Source organism: Balaenoptera ricei, chromosome 12, assembly GCF_028023285.1.
Source record: "Balaenoptera ricei isolate mBalRic1 chromosome 12, mBalRic1.hap2, whole genome shotgun sequence".
NCBI lineage: Eukaryota > Metazoa > Chordata > Mammalia > Artiodactyla > Balaenopteridae > Balaenoptera > Balaenoptera ricei.
In genome coordinates this window covers 27410652-27437161 of record NC_082650.1, presented here as the reverse complement: position 1 = coordinate 27437161, position 26510 = coordinate 27410652, and the positions used below count along the sequence as shown (strand labels likewise).

Below are 26510 nucleotides of genomic sequence, written 5' to 3'. Positions count from 1 at the left end.
TGTAGAATGTTAGCGGAAGCCAACCTGAGATGAACAACTAGCTGGGACAGATTATGAGAGTGTCCTTAAAATGCACCAGCTCGCTCTTACGACGACTCTGACGCTCTAACAAAGCATTTTTAGAGTGTGAGGGAAACACAGAAGAAGCTGTTTTTGTTGCTATGATCCTTCACTACAGATGGCAGTGGTTAGTATATGCTGGATTATGCATTATTCATACCCATTCTACCATCTTAGCAATTATCCTTTGTAACTGCTATCTTGTTAATAGCAACCTGAAAAAACCTCTCCAGGTCACAAAGGTGGAAATACCTTTGTGTGCTGTATCTCACAATAACATGATAGACTTCACTGCAATCTTCTTTTAGAGGTAACAAAAAGATGTCCCACACTAGCTGTTCAAGAGAAGGGCTTGTCATGCCAAGTATTTTCAAACAACCCATGTTATATCAAATGGATCTTTATTGGTGTTGGTGTACTCTGTGTGTGCACAGTGGCAGCTGAATAAACTTAAGCTACAAAGATAGTTTTAAAAGTGGTTTCCTTCCAAGTACCTACTTAAATTTATCTGGTGGTGGGAAAGGAGGTGATGTTGCTGCAGATTAGTGAGTTTGCTGCAGCAATTTGATAGTGACAAACCTTTAACATTCTGTATTGCTTAAAAATCCACTCTATGTATATAATACTTAAGAACCTATAGGAAGGAATATTTAACAAAAATTTTAATATGACAAATTTATGTATATTCCCTTAGGTATTTAATGAATAGTTTCTATCACCATCACGTAAGAATTCACATATATATGTCTCATGAACTAACCAAGGGGAAACTGCAAAAATACCACAGAAAACATAAAATTGAATTTACTGTCTGCCTATCTAATATCCGTTCTTCCCTCTTTCTATGATCTTGTTTGGAGAAACAACTGGCCAACTTAAAATCTACGGAGTTTCTAGCCTCCTTTGTAGTTACGGGTGTCCACTTTTGGCCAATGAAACAGAGATGAAAGTATGTTGGACATTTCTGAGAAAATTTGTTTTCCTTTTTCCTCTTCCTGCTTGGAATGCAGATATGGATGCTGAAGGCAGAGTGGCCACTTGTCACAGTCATGCACCAAGGATGGAGACTAAGTATGGAGAAGCAGAAAGAGAGCTGAGGCCTAGGACACTGGATGCATGGGAAAGAAGGGTGTCTTTTTCAGATTGGGGTAATCAGAGAAGGCGTCTCTGAGGGCCTGAGAATTGAATTGGGACCTAACTGATGAAAATGAGGCAATCCTGCCAAAATCTGGGGACTGAGCCTTGGTGGGCCTGATAGACAGAGAGAGGACAGCGTGGCTGCAATAGAGAAGGTGAGGCCCCAGAGGGAGGCAGACGTCTATGCTAAGGGTTCTGGGCTTTACACTGGTTACATGAGAATCCACTGAAGGTTTTAAGTGGTAGTGACACGATGTGATTTCAACTTGAGAACGATCTCTGTGCCTTCTCTGAGGAAGGGTGGAGTAGGAGTGGAGGAAAGAGTGAAGTGATCTTGGAGAGCCAGCAGTGAGAGGGCTTGAAGAGATCTTAGTTCTCCACCCAGAAGTCGAACCTGGGTAGCCTGGATGAAAACCAGGAATCCTAGCTGCTAGCCCACCAGGGGCTAGAGGCTAAAGCAAAGTTCCCCTGGTTCTTGTCCCCGTTTGAAAGCAAGAATGTTTCAAGGAGGCAAAAACTGTATAACAGGTACAAAGTTTATTATTAGAGACACAGCACAACAAGTGGGAGAGCACACTAAGAAACCATTTATTTATTTAAGACAGAAGCAAGGCAGAAATACACACCCAGAGAGAAAGGGTACAGGCGTCCTCTCTAAAGAGGAGGAGCGCAGTAAAGAGGTGATTTAAATCACTTATATAGGACAGTCCTTCCGGGTCCTTGTTTACCTCTGGCCAATTATCTTGCTTCTTTTTTTACACCTGACCTGTTCCCCAACATGCATGCACAACGTTTTGCTAAGATGGATTCCCCTGCAGAGGCCTGTGGGTGCATGTCTACACTTATTATGGGGTGGTGCCCCCTCCCTTTTTGACCCCCAAGGAGGCTTCCTGTGCATGTGCAGACAGGGAAGTTTTCCTTGACCTTAGGAGTGGTCATCTTATCTCTTTACCTCAGCAGAGTTCAGCTCCAGCCACCAATTTTGTCCTTGGAGTGTCTAGGGAAAACAAGGCTTCAATTTTACTCCACTTGACAAACACCAGCTGTCCAGCCCAGGGGCCCATCTATCTCCTACCTCAAATGCAGAGACTAGTTATGAATCAGTTGCAGTAAGGAGTCTGGGTGGGAAACCCGAAGGCTTAGACTGGTGATGGGAAAGAGTGGAAAAATTCAGAAAACATTAGAGGTTGAGACAACAGTAGAACTTATGATGGAGTAATGTAAACCAAGACAGAGAGGAATCCAAATGAATTCTAGTAGCCTCAACACCTGGATGGGTGGGGTGAGATTAACTGAGACAGGGAATCCTGCAGGTCAAGTACATCTGAGGGTAAAAAATCCACGGTTCAGCTTGGGCCATGTTAACCTCGAGGTGCCTTTTAGATTTACAAGTGGAGAGGTTGGGTAAACACAGGAGTGTCCTTTCTGAAGAAAGCCGATCATGTGACTGTACCATGGTGGCCAAATACCGTGAACTTGAGGCGAAGCCAAAATAAGTCCATGATGTAGCCCAGCATTGAAGTTTGGCCGAATAAGAAATATTGTAACAAGAGACTCAATCCAATTCTCTCTCTTTCAGAGTCTGAATCCACAACATGTAGAAAATGTAAATAATTGATTGTAGGAGCAGCTACCTTACAAAGAGAAGCCATAAGAAAAGCTATGAGGTAGCAGAAATCATGAGATTGAGAGAAGAGAGAATTGTTGTTTGGAGAAACAAATGGTAGGACAGAGCACTGGAGCAGAGAGCAACAGATAACCCTGCCACCACAGCTGTTCTGCTCCCTGCACAACTTTCTTGTTCCTAAAAACCATTCCATTTTCCACAAGGCCCCATTATGTGTGGTTCAAACCATTTCCTCAAATATTTCTTCTCCTTCTCTTTTCTTTCTGGTATTCCCTTTAGGTATGTCACACCTTTTGTAGTCATCCCACAGTTCTTGGATGTTCTGTTCAATTTTTTCAGTCTTTTTCTCTCTTTGCTTATCAGTTTTGAATGTTTCTATCGACATCTCATTTCTGAGATGTCGATAGAACAACTCATTTCTGTTACAGTGTTTTTCACCTCTAGCATTTCTTTTTCATTCTTTCTTAGCATTTCCATCTCTCCACTTACATTGACATCTGTTCTTGAATGTTTTCTACTTTTTTCAGTAGAGCCCTTAGCATATTAATCACAGTTGTTTTAAATTTGCCAGTCTGATAATTCCAACATCCCTGTCATATCTGAATCTGGTTCTAATGCTTGCTCTGTGTCTTCAAACTGTATTTGTTGCCTTTTAGTATGCTTTGTAAAAAAAAAACCAAAACAAACAAACAAAAGAAGCTGTGGAAAGCTGGACATGATGTATTAGGTAAAAAGAACTCTGCTAAATAGATCTTTAGTGGTATGGTGGTGAGGCGTGGGGTGAGGGGAAGCATTGTTCTATGGTTTTGTGAATTAGTCTCTGTCTTTTAGTGAGCCTGCACTGCTGGGCTGTGAACTTCACAAATGTTTCTCAGTCCCCGCTTCGGTGGAATAGGATGGCTAGAGTGGCCTGGGGTTGGGCACGTCTCTTCCCCTAGGTTAGTTAGGCTCTGAGGACACAGAGTTTAGGCTTTGGTAGAATAGTTTCTCTTGAGGGCAGGCCTCGTTAAGAACAGGTGTATTTCCAAATGGTTATTTCCCCTCTACCTCTGCCGGAAGCCTGGGGAAGGGGACCTTCTCTGACATTCTTTGTGAGGATCTGATAGGGCTTCTGCCCTACAACTGTGTCTCCAATGTGGGGGGTGGTGGTTTGTCCTGTGACGTCGCTTTTCCAATGGCTCCGAAAAAGTAGAGTTGTTGATTTCTCAGTTTGTCTAGCTTTCCACTTGATGTTTAGGATGGATTGCTGACTTCCAACGTCATTACATGTCTGACCAGAAATTGGAACCTCTGGTTCAAACCATTTCTGCTGGTGCTTATTCCCCATCTATCCAGATAATAAACCAACCATGATCCAATATAACCTGAGCCCAACACACACAGGACTATTCTCTTCTCTTCTCTTTGAAAGTCCTGTCCTTGTTACCTCAGGGATGCCATCCTTCCCCACCAAAGTGTTGTGCTTGAATCACTGAATGATGCAGCAGCTAAACCTCAGAGGGGGCTAATTAAAGCCATGGAGTTTTCAGACAGAGTTTCATTAATTAGAATATTACCAAAATATTTTTTAAAATGCTATTAACAACCGAAATACCTTAGAAAACAGCTTTCATTAGTCACAATTACTGTACCTGCTATCTCTCTCTGGGATTTCCTTAATGGCGATTCTGACTTGGTTGCTCAGATCTCGACCTGCATAAACTATCCCATAAGTGCCTTTTCCTAAAACGACTCTGTCACCATTTTCGTCATATTCATAGTCATACTACAAAAGGAAAAAGGGGGAGAGAAGATTGAAAATTAGTTGCCGTCCACATTTTAAACATCAACTTTTTCCAAGAGCATTTTTCCTTATTTTATCAAATGGCTTTAACAAGGGAAAGAATAAGACGAAGTTCAAAGCAACAGCTTCAAGAACCAAAAAACAGACTCAACACAGAGCATAGTGTGTTCATATTTTCACAACTGTTATGAATAAAGGGGGGACTATGTATTTAAATCCATAAAGGTGCTTCTCCAAAAGCCCACTTGGATTTTTTTTACCCACTGAATCCTGGTTTTCATTGATTCTGGAGATGAGTATGATTAGCATCCGTGTCTATCAATAGCTATCACATCTCATTAACCTTTCTTTTGTTTTTCAGCTTTTGGTACTATGAAAGTATTTCACTCTCTGCCAGGAGAATAAAACCACTGAAAGGCTTTGCTTAAGAGGAAAATTTTGAGGTCCTACTGGTTGACAATAATAAAGTAAGGATTATTTGTACTTCCGCCCCGATTCCCAATTCCCCAAGATTAAAAAACATTTTAAAAATAAAAAATGAAGGAAAATTTTCAGTTTTGATGTAAAAAGGAAATATTTACAGCCCTAAACCCCAAAGTGTCAAGCGTGTCAGTTGAATATGGAAAATGGATCAAATGAAAGGGGTGTAGCGACATTTGGTAGGGACCTTCTCAGACCTGAAGGTGTCACCCGGAAAGGCACATCTTTTGTTGTGAACTTAAACTACAGGATTCAGGGTCATCAAATGATCAAGCCAAGTGTCTGTAGAAACCCAATGTAAAACTACAAACCAGCAGGAGAGACCATAAGCACAAGCTCCTTCTTTTGTCTACATTTTGCTAGCGTATAAAACTGGCAGCACATAGCTAGGTTCAACTCATTGAAGGGTTTGAGTTAGCCATTAAAAAAAAAAAACCTGATTTCTAACATTCATAAACCTGCAAAGTTAACTTTAACACAAAAAAATAATCCAAAAGAGGATAATGATCATGGATTTTGACAGTCACTAACAACATAGCCTTAAAATATACAGAGCTGACAAAATTACAGAGAAAAATAGACAAATATAAACCACAATAGGTTTTAATAGAACTCTTTTAGAAACCAATATATCTAGCAGACAAATTCAAAATAGAGACCCTAATGGCACAAATAACAAGTTTGGTATAACAAACACAGAGAGAACCCTGTATCCAGATATAAATTCCTTTTGTACACATATGAAAAATATAGAATAATTAGTCACATATTAATCCACAAAGAAAATTTCGACAAATTTCAAAGAATAGCTATCATAAAAACCATGATCTTTGACTACAAGATATTAAAAATAAGACAGCCAAAAACTATGTTTAAAAACTATTACAGTTTAAAATTATCAAGGGATTAAAAAGTAAAAGATCATGGGGATTACAAAATAGTTGAAAAGAATGACAAGGAGATGAAAAATTTCATGGCTTTAAAGAATTGCATTAGATACAGCCACGATGGAGAACAGTATGGAGGTTCCATTAAAAACCTAAAAACAGAACTACCATACAACCCAGCAATCCCACTACTGGGCACATATGCTGAGAAAACCATAATTCAAAAAGAGTCATGTACCACAATGTTCATTGCAGCTGTATTTACAATAGCCAGGGCATGGAAGCAACCTAAATAGATAAAGCAACCTAAATGGATAAAGCAACCTGAATGGATAAAGAAGATGTGGCACATATATACAATGGAATATTATTCAGCCATAAAAAGAAACAAAATTGAGTTATTTGTAGTGAGGTGGATGGACCTAGAGACTGTCAAACAGAGTGAAGTAAGTCAGAAAGAGAAAAACAAATACTGTATGCTAACACATATATATGGAATCTTAAAAAAAAATGGTTCTGAAGAACCTAGGGGCAGGATAGGAATAAAGACGTAGACATAGGGAACGCACTTGAGGACACGAGGAGGGGGAAGGGTAAGCTGGGACAAAGTGAGAGAGTGGCATGGACATATATACACTACCAAATCTAAAATAGATAGCTAGTGGGAAACAGCCGCATAGCACAGGGAAATCAGCTTGGTGCTTTGTGTCCACCTAGAGGGGTGGGATAGGGAGGGTGGGAGGGAGATGCAAGAGGGAGGAGGTATGGGGATATATATATACATATAGCTGATTCACTTTGTTATAATGCAGAAACTAACACATCATTGTAAAACAATTATACTCCAATAAAGATGTTAAAAAAAAAAAGAATTGCATTAGAAAAGAAAAATTTTAAATGATCAAGTTAAGTGGTCAGTCAAGAAAATACAAAAAAGAAGAATATATTACTATCCAAAGACAGTAGAAGAAGAGTTTCTGGTTTTGGCAATACAGTAGGCTAGATACATGAAAATGTTGGACTTTCCTGGTGGCGCAGTGGTTAAGAATCTGCCTGCCAATGCAGGGGACACGGGTTCGATCCCTGGTCCGGGAAGATCCCACATGCCGTGGAGCAACTTAGTCCGTGCGCCACAACTACTGAGCCTGCGCTCTAGAGCCCATGAGCCACAACTACAGAGCCCGCATGCCACAACTACTGAAGCCCGTGCGCCTAGAGCCTGTGCTCCACACCATAATGAAGAGTAGTCCCTGCTCACCGCAACTAGAGAAAGCCCGCACGCAGCAATGAAGACCCAACGCAGCCAATAAATAAATAAATAAATAAATAAAATTTAAAAAAAAATTATCACCTAAAAAGGAAATGTTCCTGTCCAAAATACCTAGATAAAATAAAATACTTTTAATGCCTAGCCAGGCTTATAAAAGCATAAAGAAGACTTCAAGGAGCTAGAGATTAAGAGGAAAAGGAACACTAAAGGGATAATCACAAGAAATGATGTCCCTGCAGCCAAAGAGGTGGGGATGAGGGAAGGGCTTTCAGACTTATTAATCTAGGGCAGAGGTTGGCAAACACTTTCTGTAAACGGCCAGATATTGAATATTTTCAGATCTGTGAGCCATACGATCTCTGTGGCAGTGACTCAACTCTGCCACTGTAAATAGCCCAATCAAATGGGCATGGTTTTGTTCCAATAAGACTTTATTTACCAAGAGAAGTGGGGGGGCTGGATTTGGTCTTCGGGCTACAGTTTACCAACTCCTTATCTGAGACTTTGGTCTTAATGCTCGTTGGGGACAGGAAATGAAGCCTTGTGCCTATGCAAGGTGAAGAGCTGGAACACATAAAACCAGGGTCCTTGAGGACTATAACATGGTGAGATGGTAGATTAGAAAAAAGTCAGCCCACTGCACTGAGAAAGAAAAAGAAAGCTTGTCTGTCTTAGACTAAGCTCTGAGTTGACAAAAACAAGTCTTCTCTGAATACTTCCAACCACTGGCTGATCCTCATGCTGTCTGAAGTTCACGTTTACACTTATAATTAATACCCGTAATTGGTCTTGAGCCTGGGAAATCCCTGGAGTGACAACAGAAACAAAGCAAAACATTTAAAAGGAAAACTCCCTTAATACAGGCTATGCAGGATTCTCACTGATAATGCACCACTGAAATTGAGCTCACAATCCAAAATTTTAAAATATATAACGAAACAATTCACCATCAGTGAGTGTTGGCTGATTTGACAAATATCAATCCCTAAAATTTCACAAAATAAAAGAAACTGAAACTCTAAAATAAGTACATTTAACATAAAGATATAAAATAAGAAATCCAAAACATGAGAAAAGGATAAGACACTCTAAAAAAGGCCAGACAGATTTGAGACAGACTCAAACCTAACCTCCAGAAGTTGAGCCCTAAATAGGAAAAATAAAAATAAATTCACACTCAGATATGATATAGGGGAAACTACAAAATATGAAAGGCAAAGAGAAGATCATAAAAGGAAGGAGAGATAAAAAGGACAAATTACCTACAAAGGTAGGTAATCAGATTACTCGGTGAACTCTCTGGGGTATACATTCTCAACTTGAGAAACCACTGTCACAGAGGATGAGGAATATGGGGGCATATTGTTACCAGCTTGTTTATTTGTTTCCAATAGGTTTCCAAGCCTTGACAGAAGGCAATTGGGTTGTATTCTTTTGGGGAAAGCTATGCCCACATGCCAGGACCGGGTGAGCACTGGTCTCCCTGTTGTAGACCCTTCTTTGGCAGAGGGGAGAGGCCAAGCTCTGGAAGAGAGGTGTCTACTTTCCCAGTGGCAACACTGTACCCAATGTACAATAGAGAATACTCCTAGCTACCTAATATATGGCTGAAGGCTGTCTTAGACCAGAGGAGAAAACTAGATATGTTTACAGGATGAGAGACTAGGAAACAGGGATCATTTAGCAATTTCCCCACACTAGAAGATAAAACTCCAGCAAAGAGGCAGTAAACATAGTCCAAAAATTCCACTTGAAGGAGTCCAAGTCTCTACATCCAACTCCTGCAGCCCGGACTTCCACCATACTGTACCATACATGCTGGAAATCTACCAGCCAGGACCCAGGCCGGCAGGAGGCAGGACAGGGACCATCACCAAAGTAGCTCATCTTTGCCAGTGTGGCCTATCAAAGGGACGGAAACCTGTACACTGAACCTAGTATTACCACCACCTTACATTATTATAATGCACTATAATTAAAAGAAAAAAAAACAGCTTTCAATAACCTACCTCATTTGATGGTCATAATAAGGCTTTGTCATAGTAGGGAAGGTCTATGATTAGCTCCAATTTACAAATGATCAAAAGTATCTTCCGGAGGGTGGGAGGGAGGGAGACGCAAGAGAGAAGAGATATGGGAACACATGTATATGTATAACTGATTCACTTTGTTATAAAGCAGAAACTAACACACCATTGTAAAGCAATTACACTCCAATAAAGATGTTAAAAAAAAAAAAGAGAGGAAATCCTACATTTAAAAAAAAAAAAAAAAGTATCTTCCACTGAAAATATGTCAGAGCAGTGGTTTAAACCAGCTCAACAGGTTCCAAGTCTTCTGTTCTTTCTACTGCCAATGGTGAAGGAAAATCCTTTTACAGCATGAGAGCTGCATCTTAGCTCTTAGTTCTGTTTCCAAACACCAGTACTGTAAAAATGTTCCCGCACATTGTCAATACCCACTGAACACCCATTCGCTTATTCAAGCATACAGTAGACATCTCTTGGCCATCTTAGACTCCATTCTTCCCTTCTCCTTACTCCCCACATCAAACTGATTGCAAATGCCACCAGGTTAATCCTCACTGCTCTTGCCTCATTTCAGGCCTTCCTTGCTTCTGTACTAATTCTACAGACTCTTAACTGGCCTCCCTGTCTTCTCCTCTCTTGTTGCCCTGTTCCCTAATTCATTCTCCATTAAGTGGACAGTGAACTTTCCAAAGTTCAAAGTTCCAAAGTGAGCTTTCCATGTTCATACCACTGCCTCTGCTTTATTGGTTCCTCATGACTTTCTGGATGAAATCCAAACTCCTTAGCCTGGCATCAATGCCCTTCAGGACCTTATTGCTGCCTCTGTGTCTAACCTTCTATCTCATCAGTGTCCCCCCAAAATTCCCAGGGAGGTTCCACAGATCTTTGTGCCTTTACACATATGCGCTTTCTACCTAGGTAGTTCTGCCTTCAAAACAAGGAAGCTTTCTTGAACTGTCCACCTGACCCTCAAAAGCTGGGTTAGATTCTGGTCTGATATGCTTCCAAGGCCTTCTGCTCTCACTCGCTCACACTTTTTTCACTCTTCTCTCACCCAAATCTGCATTCCAGTCTGTACTCTGAGCTCTTTTTTTTTTTTTTTAAGTGGGATGAATATCAGGAGTCCCACTTTTTTTTTAAATTAATTAATTAATTTATGGCCGTGTTGGGTCTTCGTTTCTGTGCGAGGGCTTTCTCTAGTTGTGGCAAGCGGATGCCACTCTTCATGGCGGTGCGCGGGCCTCTCACTATCGCGGCCTCTCTTGTTGCGGAGCACAGGCTCCAGACGCGCAGGCTCAGTCATTGTGGCTCACGGGCCCAGCTGCTCTGCGGCATGTGGGATCTTCCCAGACCGGGGCTCGAACCCGTGTCCCCTGCATTGGCAGGCAGATTCTCAACCACTGTGCCACCAGGGAAGCCCTGTACTCTGAGCTCTTTGAGAACCAGGACTTTAATTTCTCTGTCCCTAGTCTTAGCCATATCTGGCTTGTAGTAGAGGCTCAGTGATTATTTGCTTAATTAATCAATCAGGCTATAAAAAAATTGATGAGAACCTTTTTAAAAACCAGGTGCCAAAACAAAACATTTAATGTTGCTATCCATTTATTTTTGATTGAAAGGAGCTTTGCCCCAGGGATACTTACTTAACGTAGAGAAGAATATATAAGCCTTGATGAAACTGCTCAAGTTTTAGTTTCCCTAAGGAATGTAAAGCATCAACAGACTATTCTTTTTTAAAAAAACAATATTAAGTATAGAAGTTGACTCCTGTTAAATGAAGCGGTCATAGTAAAAATCAAAAGGGCTTTCAATAAAACTGAAAACCGTTCCAATGGGGTAGTTGCCGCTTGGTTTCTCCTTCTTTTTTAACCCCTTTTTCCTATTCTTACAATATAGAGATATAAATTGAAAAAGCAGGCTTGAGAAAACTGCCCTGATCTACAAGAAGACAGAATTACCTATGTGATGGCCAGAAAAAGTAGAACAGAGCATTGGCCAAAAGCCAAGGGAAGGCAGGGTGTGTTAAATGACAAGTACGTAGAAACAGGCAGGTGGGGACAGGGGGAATTCAGTATTTTAAAAAATAAAAATAAAATTACACCGCTTATATAGCTCGCATTCTATTTCTACGGCAAAGGGTTAGCAAGTCAGGCTGTTGCTGAGGGAGACCACTGCATTCTGAAGCAGTGATAAGAACGCTTCTAGAATCAGCCCTCTCTTGCTGCCTGCCCACAACTGCCTAAACTGGCACTGGGAGGAGAATGAGCGTAGGAAGACAGTCCTGACAAGGCCAAACAACAAAGTGGTGACTCACTTAGTCCTTGCACCGTCCAGGGTAAAACAGCCACCTTCTAAAAAGCCATATGCACTTCCCCCGGCACTTGATTACCTTAGCTGAGTAGTCACCTCAAAGAGCCAAATGATAGCTTTGCTAATTTTCAGTCTATATTGCCTTAGTAATATGTAAATGCTGAAAACATTAATAACTACATTAATTCATTTCATAATTAATGAAAACATGAATGTTACTAATAGCATTAATAGAATAGGAAAAACGCTGTAGGTACAAATATCTAATCTCATAGCTCTCTCCTCCCTCAGATCTTTACTCAGACCTTCCCTTCTCAAGGAGCCTTCCCTGGCTTCCTTGTCTAAAATTATACACCCTGTTTCACTGTAACTTCCTAAATCCTTCCCTGCTTAATTTTCCTCCTTTATACTGATCATTATCAAATATAGCATGTATTTCACTTATTTATTATCAGTCTTCCGTTATGCTGTAAGCTCAGTGAAGACAGGGATTTTCTGTATTTTGTTCTCTGCTGGATCCCCAGCACCTAGAGAGTGCCTTCCACAGGCGTCCAATAAACATTTGTTGAGTGAATTGATAGAATCCACTTGGACCCACTAATGTGGTACCAAGATTATTTTAAGCTGAAAACATCTGAATAAATAGCAGCTGCAGAAAAAACCTTATCTAAACTTCTTTTGCTGACGTAAGCAAAGCCTCTCGAAAATACAGCTGCCATAATCCCCTCTCCAGGAGGTTTAGGACCACTTATACCTGGATAAGAAATTACTAAACCAAACCTTTTCAAAACTTTCAGTACCTTCCACTTGTTTCTCATTAGTTTCCCACCATGTTGCTTTCCCTTGAAGTCCTATTAAGAACTTTTCTTATTAAGATAAATAAACTCTTAACTCTAGTTGTTCAGGAATCACTTCTTTGCGTGTTCCCTCATACAGAAATAAACTTTGTCTTTTCTTCTGTAATCTGTCTTTCATCAGTTAATTTGCAGGCTCCCAATCACTGAACCTGAGGTGGTAGAGGAAAAAGTTTTTTTTCTCGCAACAGAATAAATGAATGAGTAACAAACTGATATTCTTATCATACAACACCGGAAGTGATAGCTTTTCTCAGGCAGTGCAGTAACTGTGGATGTTCAACTTGAGATCTGTACAAAAATAGAAATAGAATGCCAAAGAAAAACAAAACAGTGTGCTACTGGATGACTCTGAATTGATTTAAATGAATTCTAAACCATCATTCACTGTTAATGTCTGTGAGACAAATCAACAGAAGAAGAAACGGTAAGGTATTTCATCATCCGGCAGATCTTTGAGTGAAAGGAAAACATTCCTTTTATCTTGCTTGTCCCTAACCCATCCCACAAGGGGGCAACTTCCTCTCTACGCACCCTGGAAACTACATATAAACAGGTTCACAGGGCCAGCTGCTATGATTACCTGAGGCTTGTGTCAATCATATGCCCATTTTGATAAAACAGTGAGGTAAATATTACAAATGCATTAAAGAAAAAGGAGGAGGAGGGGAAAAGGGAGGGAGAATATATGTATGTTTGGGAGAGGCATGAGAAGGAAGACAACATATTCTGTACTGAAAACCTAAGAACCTCAGTAGTTTATGGTTTTTTCAAGGAGAGAGAGAGAGAGAGGGAGAGAGAGAGATGAAGAGAATGGGTTGAGAGTGGCTTGATTATGGTATTCAGCTCAATTATGGACTTAACATTGATTAAACAATCTTCAAGCTCATTTCCCAGCATTTACTCTGCCCCCCTGCAATCCATATCCCCCTCCCCGCAGTTTGAGATACGGTTTAAACAACTCTGGTTTTGTCACTCCCCAGCTTCAAACCCTTCTAAGCCTTCTGAATGAACTTCTGCTTGGATACCTGACACCCCGCAAGACTGTGGTGAAAAGGGAAAGAGAACCACAGTCCAGCCTTGGGATGTAAACAGTCTGGTGCAGGCTATTGAATTACAAAGGCAATGAGAAGAGCTAGGGCAGAGGAGTGGGCAAAAATGCTGTAAGAGCAGGGAAAAGTGAGAAGGGGTGTTGAAAATGATTCAAAGTAAAAATGACCCTTGAGCTGGATCTCAAAAAATTAGGAAGCAGTCACCAAGTAGGACAAAGCAGAAAAAGCATGTGGAGTTGGGCACCTGCATGTCAAGCCCAAAGGCAGGAACAGCCTGGCTGTCTGAATAATGCAAAGGAGTCGGGCATTGCTGGACCGCAGAGTGCAATGGAAAGGAGTCGGGCATTGCTGGACCGCAGAGTGCAAAGGAAAGCTAAGTTACAGCCAGGGAGGTAAGAGCGTTCTATGGTGCGGAAATCTTCCACAAAGAGTAGCAACAAAGCTTTTTCATTTTAATTTTTAAATTTTTTTTAATACTATTTGCAGCGACATGGATGGACCTAGAGATCGTCATACTGAGTGAAGTATGTCAGAGAGAGAAAGACAAATATCATATAATATTGCTTATGTGTGGAATCTAAAAAAATGGTACAAATGAACTTATTTACAAAACAGAAATAGAGTCACAGATGTAGAAAACAAACGTGTGGTTACCAGGGGGAACGGGGCGGTGGGGGGAGGAGGGATAAATTGGGAGATTGGGATTGACATATACACACTACTATATATAGAATAGATAACTAATAAGGATCTATTGAATAGCACAGGGAACTCTATTCAGTACTCTGTAATGATCCATATGGGAATAGAACCTAAAAAAGAGTGGCTATATGTGTATGTATAACTGACTCACCTTACTGTACAGCAGAAACTAACACAACATAGTAAATTAACTGTACTCCAATTTAAAAAATTAAGAAAAAAAACAAAACAAAATTTTTTAATTAGGGGAGTCACCAGATTAAATCTGCCTGAGAGATCTCTCCAGTGATGGCAAGGACAGTGTACTGATGGCAGGAGAGATATCAGGCCGCATGAGAGATGTTGAGGACCTGAGACGGGGTAGTGATAGAATGGGGTGAAGGGACTGGAGGAAATGCTGGGGGGGAGGCTGGAGCAGAAGTTGCTCTGAGGTGTCTGGCTTGGGTAACAGTGTAGATGCCCTTGTTCTTAGTGAAGCTATGAAAGGCTGGGAGAACAAAAACAGGGACCACAGTGGATAAGTGTTAGAACTCTTAGAGTTAACTGTAATCAATTGTTCAATGATTTCAATATAAATTTATTAATACATTAAACTATTTAAGATATGGGTTCATAACCCTTCCATTTCAAAAGACAGCCTTGAATCAAAAAACATGGCCTTGACTCAAAAGAAGTTGTTTCTCTTTCTGTTTAAAAACAGAAAAGTCCTCTGAAAGTGGTATTGAGCTATATTTAAAAGACCTGGTACAGTTTATACTAACCTTGAAAAGTATAAAAAATGTGAGCTAGGAAAGGACATTTAAGATCTTCTTGTTCAACTCTCATTTAAGGAATGATATCATCTTAACCCAGCAGGAGTAAGAATTTTGTCCAAAGTTATAAAACTGGCTACTGGCAAAGTTAGAGCCAGAACCCCAGACCACTGACCCCAGCACAAGGATCTTACTAGAGCAGAGTCAGATATGATCAGTTGGAGGAGGGGTCTGACCATGACCCGAAGGAGGCTGAATCCCTCCCACAACTATAATGCTTCAAAGAAACCTCAGTTTTTAAAATCAGAAAGAAAAGTAAAACTTGGGCTTCAAATAAGAAGTTTTTCAAACACCAGGAAGTCTAAGTTTAGCTTCAAATTTGTGGTTTATGGAAGCACATTAATAGTTAATGTTTGCCAAATGCTGATGCCACCCCAAGTGAAGTTAAAAACTTTTTAAAAGCATCTGACCTTTCCAACATTTTAATTTTGTTTTGGGCCAAGGTACCCAAAGGCTTCAGGAATAATTGACACATGTATTGAAACAATTTTAATTCTATCTCAAATGAAGGTAAAGATCAGAAAATAATTATTCTGCATACAAATCTCCAAAGTAATCCTTCTTGTTTATACTATAAAGAATGGGAAGAGGAGGATGTCATTCATGGGCTGAAGTTTGAGTTCAGTTTGTGGTAATGAAATTAAGGAACTCATTTTAATCAAATATTTAGAATACTGAAAAAATAATGTTAGTTGAGAATGTTGAAATAGCTAAGAAATGTGATCAAGGGTATAATGGAGTTATCATAAGTTATGTAAAAATGTGAGTTAAGGTTATTTAATAACTCATATTGTATAGGTGTTCTGGCTATGAAGGGACATTCCGTGAGAGGGAGAGCCAAGATGGATGTCATCATCTTCACAGCCCAGCACATCACCGTATCCATTCATTAATGTTATGCTAACAGAACACCCAAGACTACAACGTCACCAATGTCACTAGTTGTGGCAAAATGGCAAACTAAGCCAAAATATTACTTCAATACTTAAAACAAGTACTCTTGAATTCACTGTGTAGACTATACAGTCCACTGGGAATACTGCAGAAGCCATTCTATGTTATAGACTTTAAATTATTCTGATAGAATGCAAAGCACAGAAGTACACAAGTGTTTTTCTAACATTAAAAGGATAGTGGGACTTCCCTGGTGGTGCAGTGGTTAAGTCTCTGCGCTCCCAGTGCAGGGGGCCCGGGTTCGATCCCTGGTCAGGGAACTAGATCCCACATGCATGCTGTAACTGACAGTTCACATGCCACAACTAAGGAGCCCGCAAGCCGCAACTAAGACCTGACACAACCAAATAAAAATAAATAAATAATTTTTTTTTTTTTTTTTTTTTTTTTTAAAGAATAGTATACCTGTGCTTTCTTGAGAAGTGTGAGTTAGGAGCACCTTGATGAATCAGAGAGCCCTATGGTATGAGCTGGTTTTTGTGAGGTCAGTAGACCTACTAAAACTCTCTGGATATTCCTAGGAAGAAACCTGAGCACTTTCCTCCATATTTGGCTGGTGAGTGTTCTCAGCGTTTGCAGGAGAACTGTCTGATCAGGAGGGGTGTCTTACAAAATCCACCCCATTTAGTACCACTGCACACAGATCAGGAGATCTTGACCCTGGATCTTCTTGACAGCTCTCTGAAAAGTGATCTACCTACCCCTTTTACATTATAGGAGACTGAGTCTTAGGAAAATCAGCTGGCCAGATTCACCACAAATTCTAAGGCAATTAAAGCCGTGTTATGCAATGCATAGGGTTAAATGAGTTTCTAAAGCAGAGTCTCTGAACTGTTGATTCAATCAATTATGAAGACCAAGCTTGTCTAACATGCCTACCATAGCCTCTCTGTGCTATGTGTATTTTTTGTAAGATGGATTTAGTTTTTCAAAGAAGGGTATGAAATAAAGGATAGCTATCACTGTTATTACTTTTGTAAACCCAGCAATTTATGATATTGTAAAATAACTTTATGGATTTTCAAGTCTATCCACTTGCTAATTTATTACTAATGAAACGGTTTCATTTTCATTGTCTTCGTTAACTTTTACCCTGGCAGTTGCTATGTATCAAGTGATTCTAAATTGAACTCAAATAAAAACAGAGATAATGAGGTACAGTCAAAAGAGCACTGATGCAGAAATCAAGAGATCTACCTCCTAACCACAATCACTTAAATAAGAAAATATAACAGTGCAAAATATAAAGCATAACAAATAAGAAGTATTGTCTATTACTCCTGTAGACAGCAAGCTAGTGCATGGGGAAGATTTCTTTTTTCCAAATTAGGTCTATCATCTTTTTATAACTTAAATGAAAGAGGCTTAGGCTTACCCAGGAATATCAAAAGCTACACAACTGCTAGAGAAGTATAGAACTTTACTACAGACAGAATTAACAATTGGTTATTATATTTAAATTCCCCTCGACTGTTACCCTACTACTTCAATGCTTACCTAAAACTTCTAGCCTACGAGATGACATTATCGAAGTGATCTAATACACCAGGTATACCAGTCAGGTTGGTGCTCCAGTTTCTTCAATTTCAGTTTAACATCAGAAATGTAATTTTCAATATTGCTTGGATTCAGAATTCAGTCCCAAGTCATACACTGGGAAAGGCTTGGAGAAAACAGAGGCTCACTACCATGCCTGGAGAAGTGTCATCCTTCAGACACTGAAGATGCTCAAGTGCGAGCGTCAGCTCTCTTGAAAGTCCCCAGCACTGTCCTCACTGTGGTGGAAGGCTGTGCTATACGCAGCAGACAGACATGATGGAGAAAATGGACACAGTCGAAAAATAGGTGTCTGCAGCGTACTATATCTAGGAGGCACAAGGAGAAGCACTGCGGTGGAGAGCAACAGCTCTGGGGTGATTGTTGTCACCTCCTCTCTTTATCCTGTTAATCTTCCATTGTTTCAGGTTCTCTGCATACGCATATGAACGAGGACCGCGAACAGTCCTATCATTCAGAATTTTCACTGACTTTTACTTGTCTGAATTGCAATATAACTCAGAGGAGAATAAAAAATGTGTAAGGACACTGTGACTCTTGCATTGAGGGTTATCAACACCCTCAAAGATAAAGCATAGTTACTCACTATCAGAGTAAGATACAAAAACTCAGTATTCCTGACTAAGAGTTCTCCAATGTTTGCTTTTCAGCCCTTTTTAACCAAAGGAATTCTAGAAGCTGCTTTTAAACATTAAGGGAAAGCTTACAGACTCTGGCTGAGCTCTCTACCCTTCATCACTACTCACGAAGCTCACACACACACACACACACACACACACACACCCCTTTCCCTCAGTAAAGCTTTAAATAGTTCATTCTAAAAAGTTAGCCACAGAGAAATTTAGTAAAATGAACACAGAAACCAAAGTCATTACCTCCAGGGAGTCACCTTCACAATCCCCTTCCTCTGTATTTCTCCCCTTCTCTTCGGTAATGGTGTTCACCATTTCAAAAAACCTGCAATGAAAATTGGTATGTAGTCACTCATAATACATAAGATATTAAATATAAGCAAGCACGTTTCAAAGTGACTTCAGAGCAAAAAATTGGGACCTAGAAGAGTCAGGCAATAAACAAAATATCAGCATCAGTGCGAAAAATATGATTTTTCATATTTTTGGTAGGATTTGCCAGAAATTTCTGACCTAATGCCTCACTTCAAGTAATAGTAACATGATATGTTATAGAATTAGAACAGTAAGGCTAGACAAGGTCATAGAAATGTTAAGAATGTGGACTTGAATATCATACCAAGGTTGCTAGTATTTGCATGATTTGGGGCAAGTTTCTCCACCTCTCTGAGCCTCATTCTTTAATTATAAATGGGGAATATGAGTATCTATCTTATAGGTTGTCATGAAGATGACTTGAGGTAATACTTGTAAAGTGCTCAGCACAGGGCACTCATTAAATATTAGCTATTACTATTTTTAATGGGACATAACAAAAATACCCAGATTCTGGAATAGTGTCTCTAAATTCTGAGCTGACTCTGCGACACAGTGTTGGCCACTACATTTGATCTCAGTTACTGAATCTTCTGCCTGAGCACCTCAGTGCCATACATGTGGGGTCCCATATATACAGTCTGCAAAACACTGATGGAATCAGGAACGGCTAGCTTATATGTTTGTGACAGAAGCCACCTTTCTGTTGGTGACAAACATTTTCTTCAGGAACTATTCTTGTAAAGTTCCTTTTTTTTTTTTTTTTTCCCCTAGAGGTCACTTCAGAGCTCCCCCCCAAAAATTATGGTAAGAAACAGATCTTCCCTCTGCAACGCTAGCTGTGTCTAGCCATTCAGAAGGGATGCTAATGGTTTCTAGCCCAGACGTGGAGTAAGGGAGGCACTAGGAACAGGGGCTGATGATCTCACAGGCAGGTGATGCCGTGCACTGCCAGCCCAAGGGAAGAGCAGGTTACTGTGTGACAAGAAAAGGTTCCCTAACACAACCCAGAACCTTTATGCTATCTCTGTGCCTATGAGATAATAGAAAATAAATATTGGTCTCTGCCCCCAGGTTCTGGCAGAGAACTCCTAAAACCCTTGTAAGTGATGAGAACACTAGGAGCATCTCTTGTGTTCTAATATTTGTCTAAGACCCCATCTCTAACATAGGGCTCCTAAAACCTTTGTAAATTCCTAAGTGATAGAGAACCAGGAGCATCTTTTGTTCTAATGAAGCGACTCTGGGTGGACTCCTGGATGGGGGCTGGCCAAAAGAAAGACCAAGCCACGATTAGAAGTTTGGAACTTTTCAGCTTCACTCCTCCACCTTCCTCCAGAGAGGGTAGAAGGAATGGAAAAGGAGTTAATAATTGCTCATGCCTACATGAGGAAGCCTCCATAAAATCCCAATAGTAGGGGGTTCAGAGAGCTTCTGGGTTGGTGGACATACCCATATAGGGAAGGGGATGCACCCCAACTCCACAGGGACAGAAGCTCCTGCACTGGGGACCCTCCCAGACCTCACCTTATACATCTCTTCATCTGGCTGTTCATCTGTATCATGTCCTTTAATAAACTGGTAAATGTAAGTAAGTGTTTCCCTGAGTTCTGTGAGCCTCTCTAGCAAATTAATCGAACCCAAGAAGGGGGTCGTTGGAACCTCTGATCTATAGCTGGTATATCTAAAGCACAGGTGATAATCTGGGCTTGTGACTGGCATCTGAAGTCAGGGGAAGAAACAATCTTATGGGACTGAGCCTTTAACCTGTGGGATCTCACTCTATCTCCAGGTAGACTGAGTTCAATTGTAGATGTCACAGATAATTGCTTGTTGTGGGGTAAAACCTCCACACATCTGGGGACCAGAAATGTCAGAAATGAAGTGTTTTGTGTGAGGAATAAAGGAGACACACAGGAAAGAAACACAGTAGGGAAGAACTGGTTTTCTTCCTACATAAGAAGGAAAAAACCTTTTCTTATACAGTACCTCTTATCATCCATCCATCCATCCATCCATCCATCCATCCATCCATCCATCCAACAAATACTCATCAAGTTTCCACTAGGATAAAAAACTCTTCTGGCCTTTGGGAATATGACAATGAACAAAATAGACAAAGTCCATTATGGAGTTGGAAGCCTCTCTATGGAGTCTGTGTGTGATGCCTAGTTCCTCACTCTCCCTTTCTCTATATAGACATTCTTTGGAGGTTAAAGACAAGAAAAGAAAATCCCAAACCTGATCAGAATGGTGGTATGCTCTGATGAAGATTACATATCCTGATGAGTTACAGACAAAAGCAAGTTCAACCAAAAGGAAGAACATGAAAGACCTAAACAAATTCTAGGTTTAAAGATAGACTTTAAGATTTGGGGTAAAGATTTCCATCAGCTACCCACACAAAAATTTTCAACACCAACTTCTCTAAGTAGAATATAACACTTCTAGTGGGGTGGGAGTACAGTGTAATTTTTAGATGCTTGGATTCTGGAGTAACATGCGCCTGGTTCAAATCCCGGGTTTTGTGCTTTTTGGCTATATATGATTATAGGCTAGTTAAACTCTCCAAGACTCTATTTTTTTCTTTTACTCTTTTCAACAAAAATATTAATATTACCTACCTAATAAAGTTTATTTGAAAATTAAAATAGCTATGAGGTCTGAGGTCAGTACTCCATAAATCTTAGCTATAATTATCACTGAAACAAATGAATAGCCTTGAGAATTCAAGTGTAAGTAGAAAAGTCGACCATACATGTGTTAGGAATTCTTTCTTACTTCCAAGTCTTTTTACTACACATTTTACAATAATAAAGATAAAACTCTAGCTAAGAATCTTAAATTAAACATACATATTTTTGGTACCAAGAGAAAAATGATTGACTGTATATTGTAGCTAGCATATCAATCATTTATAATGGGGTCAAATAGTGATTATTTGAAAGAACAACCCCCAGCAAAATCTTAAGTCCATGCTGGCTTTTACCTGCACTTCGATGTCTAAATTGTCACGCACTTCTATAGGTCCCCACAATTAGTCACTGTGTTCTAAGGGACCAGGAAGTACTTAGTTATTAGCCCAAGACAAATATACCCAGGGAGGTTAACCCAAATATACAATGCAGTCCATGGATTTTTGGATTATCTTTTATTGGTGTAGATTACATCACTGGCTCTTAGCTCAAGTTGTTCCTCCACCTAGAAATCCAATATAATTCATCGAGGGTCAGGCTCAGGCACTTTCTAGAGCCCACCAGTTGATTCTAATATGAACCAGAGCTAGGAGCCACTGTTGCAGACGATGGTGAGATTATTCAAAAGAATTCAAGAATGAAAATTTTGGTAATCACCTAATACATAAGCACTTTAAAAACGAGTCATAATACTTGGCAATTAACTAGTAAATTTGGTTAACGTTTTGTCTATGGAAAAATAAATTACGACTAAGAAAAAGGTTGATTTATTAAAGAAAGGTCGCCAAATTCTCAGTTAAACATGCCACATAATTATAAGATATCAGTGCAAATGAAATATTTATATAAGCACATGGTCATGAATTCTTTACAGGAGCTACATGTTCATTCATTAATTAAAAGTAATGATCAGGTAAGAACAGTCTTTTTCACACATAAACAGTGACTAATACGTACTTTTTACAATGAAGTTCTGTACAGAAATAGATTTGGAAATCATCAGAATTGTGAAGCACATAAAGAAAACAGCATCGTTCTTCAAATTTAGAAATACTGAAACAAACAAAGAATTATTCACAGTAATCTCAATACTTCCATGTACTGTAATGAAAAATAAATATTTTTTATATTCAGTCCCAATTATGATATCAGTGTTGTTTATACCAAAATGTTATAAATAGCACTTTAAAAAGTGACATTCCCTGTACCACAACACTAAAATTATTTAATATTCTGAGCATTATCCTCCTGCTTGTATCTGCAGATAATGTTGCTCTGGGGTATTGTAGGCACACAAGCCATGTGTCCTACAACTTAGCATGGGGAAGGGGTCTTGCCTGATGTAGCACTAAACTGTGTGCTCGAAAGAAAAGCGTAAATATCAACTGGCTTACTGACCTTGGTGATTCTGGTTCCGTAAGATGTGTCGAACAATAAAATGCTTCCGAAGCTAGGAAGGCAATGTGTGGATGCAGGTAAAGCACCTCATTATTGTTGAGATTATAAAGGAGTGAAGAAATATGAAACAGCACTTGATTTGGACTCAGCAAGTCATTTACTTTACAGAAATTGAAAGAATTTTGAGTTTACCAGTCAGGCCATGCTCTTTTATGCCAAGGGTTGGCAACTATTTTCTGTAACAGGCCAGAGAGTAAATATATCAAGCTTTGTAGGCCACACTACTCAGTTTTGCTGTTGGAGCAGCCTTAGGCAATACATAAATGAATGAACATGGCTGAGTTCCAATAAAACTTTATTTACAAAAACAGGCAGCGGGCCGTATTTGGCCGGTGGGCTATAGTTCTCCAATCCCTATTTTATGCCTCTGCATCTGCTGTTCCTTCCATTTGGAATGCACATCATTTTTGACTTTTTAAAGAAATTCTATTCACCATTTAAGGCCCACCTTAGACCTTACCCTCTCTCCCTTCACTACTTCTACCTGAAACAGAAAGACTTCCTCTTGCCCCTCTGGTCTTTGAACATATGTCTGTTAATCTCACACTGTACTATCATTAGTTGTTAAATGTGTGTTGCCCTGCTGGGCTGTGAGTGCTTCAAGAGCAGAGTTCATGTCTTAGTCCTTTGTGTATCCTTAGCAGAACAGGACTCAACATTTGACAGATAGCTGGTGCTCAATAAATGCCCATTGACTGAGCTGAGCAAGTCCTAAACTGATGCAAGACAAACTGCTGACAGCTGGACTTTCTTCTATAGTTTGTCTTCTATTTATAGAGGAGGAAGTCAAGAAAAGTTAGCTCTCTTTGAAGTCACACACTGGAACTCAAGTTTCTCAACATATAAACCAACAGTAGCTGCATATAATCATTCCATGCTGATAAAGTGAAATTTATATTTACCATACTTTCCTAGATGGATGGCTTTAAAAGGCAGCAATAAGTAATGTCTTGCTAATGACTGGTCTTAAAAATTAAATATTAAGAGAGTAATGCTTTATTTGAGAAGGCATGGATTGGAAAGATATATAATGAGTCAGTCTGGCCTGTTTCTGTTCACATCATTCATGAGGTAACGGGTGTTTTTACCAGGCAAACTCCAATTATCAGTGACCCAGACGACTCTGCCGGTTCATATGCTCCAACAAAACCAATTACTATTATGCCAAAAGCAACAGAGTATTGTATAACTGGCACGCAGAGATCTGATTTTTCTCATTTCTGTTTATATGGGGCACACAGTAGTAAACACAACTAATTTGGTTTGAAATTTGCAAGAGGTGGTGTCTCATAAACTTCTGTAGAACAAGTATGTAAACAATTAACCAGTGGCTCTTGATTCTGAAATAAATCTCATTTCTACACCCCAGGAATTGGCATTATGATGGCAACGTCAGAACTGAAGGGAGACACTGTAACCTCAAGAACACTTCATTAATGGTGACCTCAGGAAAAGTCATAGAAAAATGAATTCCCATAATCTCACCATATTAATATTAGCTACAGGACACAACCTGGCAGATGATATGTATGTTTTCAATACATCTAAAGAGAGATTAGTTCCTGGGATACCAAAAGACCGGAAAAACCATTCTCTATCATAAACCCAGCTAGAGAGGACCCCACACAGCTCACTTTCATCCTCACCTTGACTCTGGTCCACAGTTCACATTTATCTCTCTGCCACCACATTTTAAGTAGGTGACAAGTGCAGAGTCAGTTCAAACAGTGAAGGTTTTGTTGCAAATCTTTTTGTAATGGAGATAGTGAGTCTGAAGAAGGCTGAGCATTTTCATCAACAGAAGGATTCTTGAAGTTCTTTGCTTTTTTAAATCATGACTACAAGTCCTATCCAAGACATTCATACTCTAGAAAAACATCTTCTAAGTAAATGAAATGCACCAAGGAAACTTACCTCACTCCCCTGACAGAAGAAGCACTAAAATTCCACTCATGTATACCTTTCTAGAACACAGGGGAAGAACAACAACAACAAAGGGTGAGTCATCCAAATGAAAATAACATAACAGTAATTTTGTATTATTACTTTTTAAAAATATACAGAGTTATTTTTCCTAGTGCATAATTCTTCACAGACAAACTATCCGGATGGAAACTGCAGTTCATTCTCAAGCCACAAGGGTGATATTTACTCTACTTAATAATTTCTGTACTTCAATAAAACAGCTTCCAAGAGAACCTAGGAGAATTAGTCTCATTAAATTCTAAAACTTGATTTTTAGCAGATTAACATAACAACTGTAGAGCCTGAAATTTTCAAGTAAAAAACCCAGTGATCAAGGTAATTCAATTATTATAGGCGAGCGATATTTCTTTTCTGAGAAAGAAAAACATTAATTTGAATAAAATCTCTTCAAGGTTGAAAGATAATTACCTCTGAATTATCTTTAGTTACATTTTCTAACTAAAATGGTGGTTCTATTTCTTCAGAAAATAGTTCAGCAAGTAGGTATGTGTGTAGACACATGTATATGGTCTCCATCATTGCTACAATGTGTTGTTACCTAATTTATGCAAAAGTCAATATGCTAATAAAGTTTAAACATAAGACATTTAATTATCATATGATAAACATGGATGATTTACAGGGCCAAGATGAAAAAAAATGTGGGAATTTATTTCTTGAGCTTATTACTAAATCTGAGTTAAAATTAGTATTAAATTCATATGTATCTAAATTAAATAAATGACAAGCTAGATGGCATTCCCTATAAAAATATTTGTGACAACAATATATTGAATAGAATTAATAACATAAATATTTTTCTGGAAATAAAGGAGTTGATACATGTATTGTAGTCAATTCTGTATTGTACTGTTTTGTAGTCAATTCTGATTGCAGTTCAAATACTGTATTGTAGTCAATTCTGATTGCAGTTCAATTCTGTAAATGTAAAACAACCAGGGAAACAAGCTCTTATCCACCCACTTAAAACACTGCCAGAGGCTGAGGTCTTGGCTGGGCTAGTGAAACGGGTAATGAAGCCCATGGCTCTGAGATGGCCCAGAACTCTCCTTTTGGCCAAAGCAACTCAAAAAGCCACAATTTATATCCACAGCACCTAGTTCTTTGCTAGGACCATGCAACTTAAAAATAGATCCTCTCAAACCCGAAGTAGATTTACTAAAAAACTACTTTCAATGCACATCAGTCAGGTCATGGGGATGTGACCTGAATTAACACAGAGCAAATGTTGCTGTGCACGAGGCCCAGAGAGGGCAGAGACCAGAGAAAGGTACTCATGGAATGCGGCTTTCTTAACAGGAGTACAGAGGGACTTAAATTAAAACAGCAGTCTGCAGCTTTAGCTGGTAATTTGGAAAGTTGCTTCTAAATCCTGTCGGCCTCAGGTGACCTTCTAAAAATATGTGACCCAAGAGCTGCAGCTATTACCTGCACACTCCTTGCACACAATGCCGCCTTATCCTCAGAGCCTGCAACTGAGCTGCTTTCTAAGGCCATCCCCAGGATCAGGAGGTGGGGTTGAGTACGGAGCCGGCAGGGCAGTGTATAAACCTGCGACGGAACACAGCAACTGACAAACACCTGCAAGACAGCCCTGGTAAAATCTATCCTCCGTCAGCCCTGTTCTGGGAACAGCTGAGGAGAGATTTCCCAGATTGACTGGGCTGGTTTTGTAGGAAAGAAGTAGAGCATTTCCAGAATTTTAGGTTCCTGGAAGGTTGTGAGTGTTGCCAGGAAATGTTCCATTTCAGTGGTGCAAAGCCCAGGGCCTGAGATGGAGTGATCTGGGATGAGGAGTCCTCTCTCCCCACCTCCCTTGCCTCTCACCACAGAGAGGCGCTGGTGAGCTACAAAAGCCAACAGGTAAGGTAAAAGTCTTCTGGGTCCGTGTGGGAATCAGGGGAAAAG

General features: G+C 39.7%; 1 protein-coding gene across 4 annotated transcripts in view; it reads right to left on the bottom strand.

Annotated features, from left to right (window-relative positions):
* Positions 1-26510, bottom strand: part of MAP3K5 (mitogen-activated protein kinase kinase kinase 5) — a 221493-nt gene that overhangs the window by 44601 nt on the left and 150382 nt on the right. For all 4 annotated transcript variants that reach the window (XM_059941122.1, XM_059941121.1, XM_059941123.1 and 1 more), the window contains 4 exons: positions 24531-24580; positions 22116-22211; positions 18391-18472; positions 4456-4589 (listed from right to left, as the gene is read on the bottom strand). In XM_059941122.1, the coding sequence (XP_059797105.1) occupies positions 4456-4589; positions 18391-18472; positions 22116-22211; positions 24531-24580 (362 nt within the window). The remainder of the gene's footprint in view (positions 1-4455; positions 4590-18390; positions 18473-22115; positions 22212-24530; positions 24581-26510) is intronic.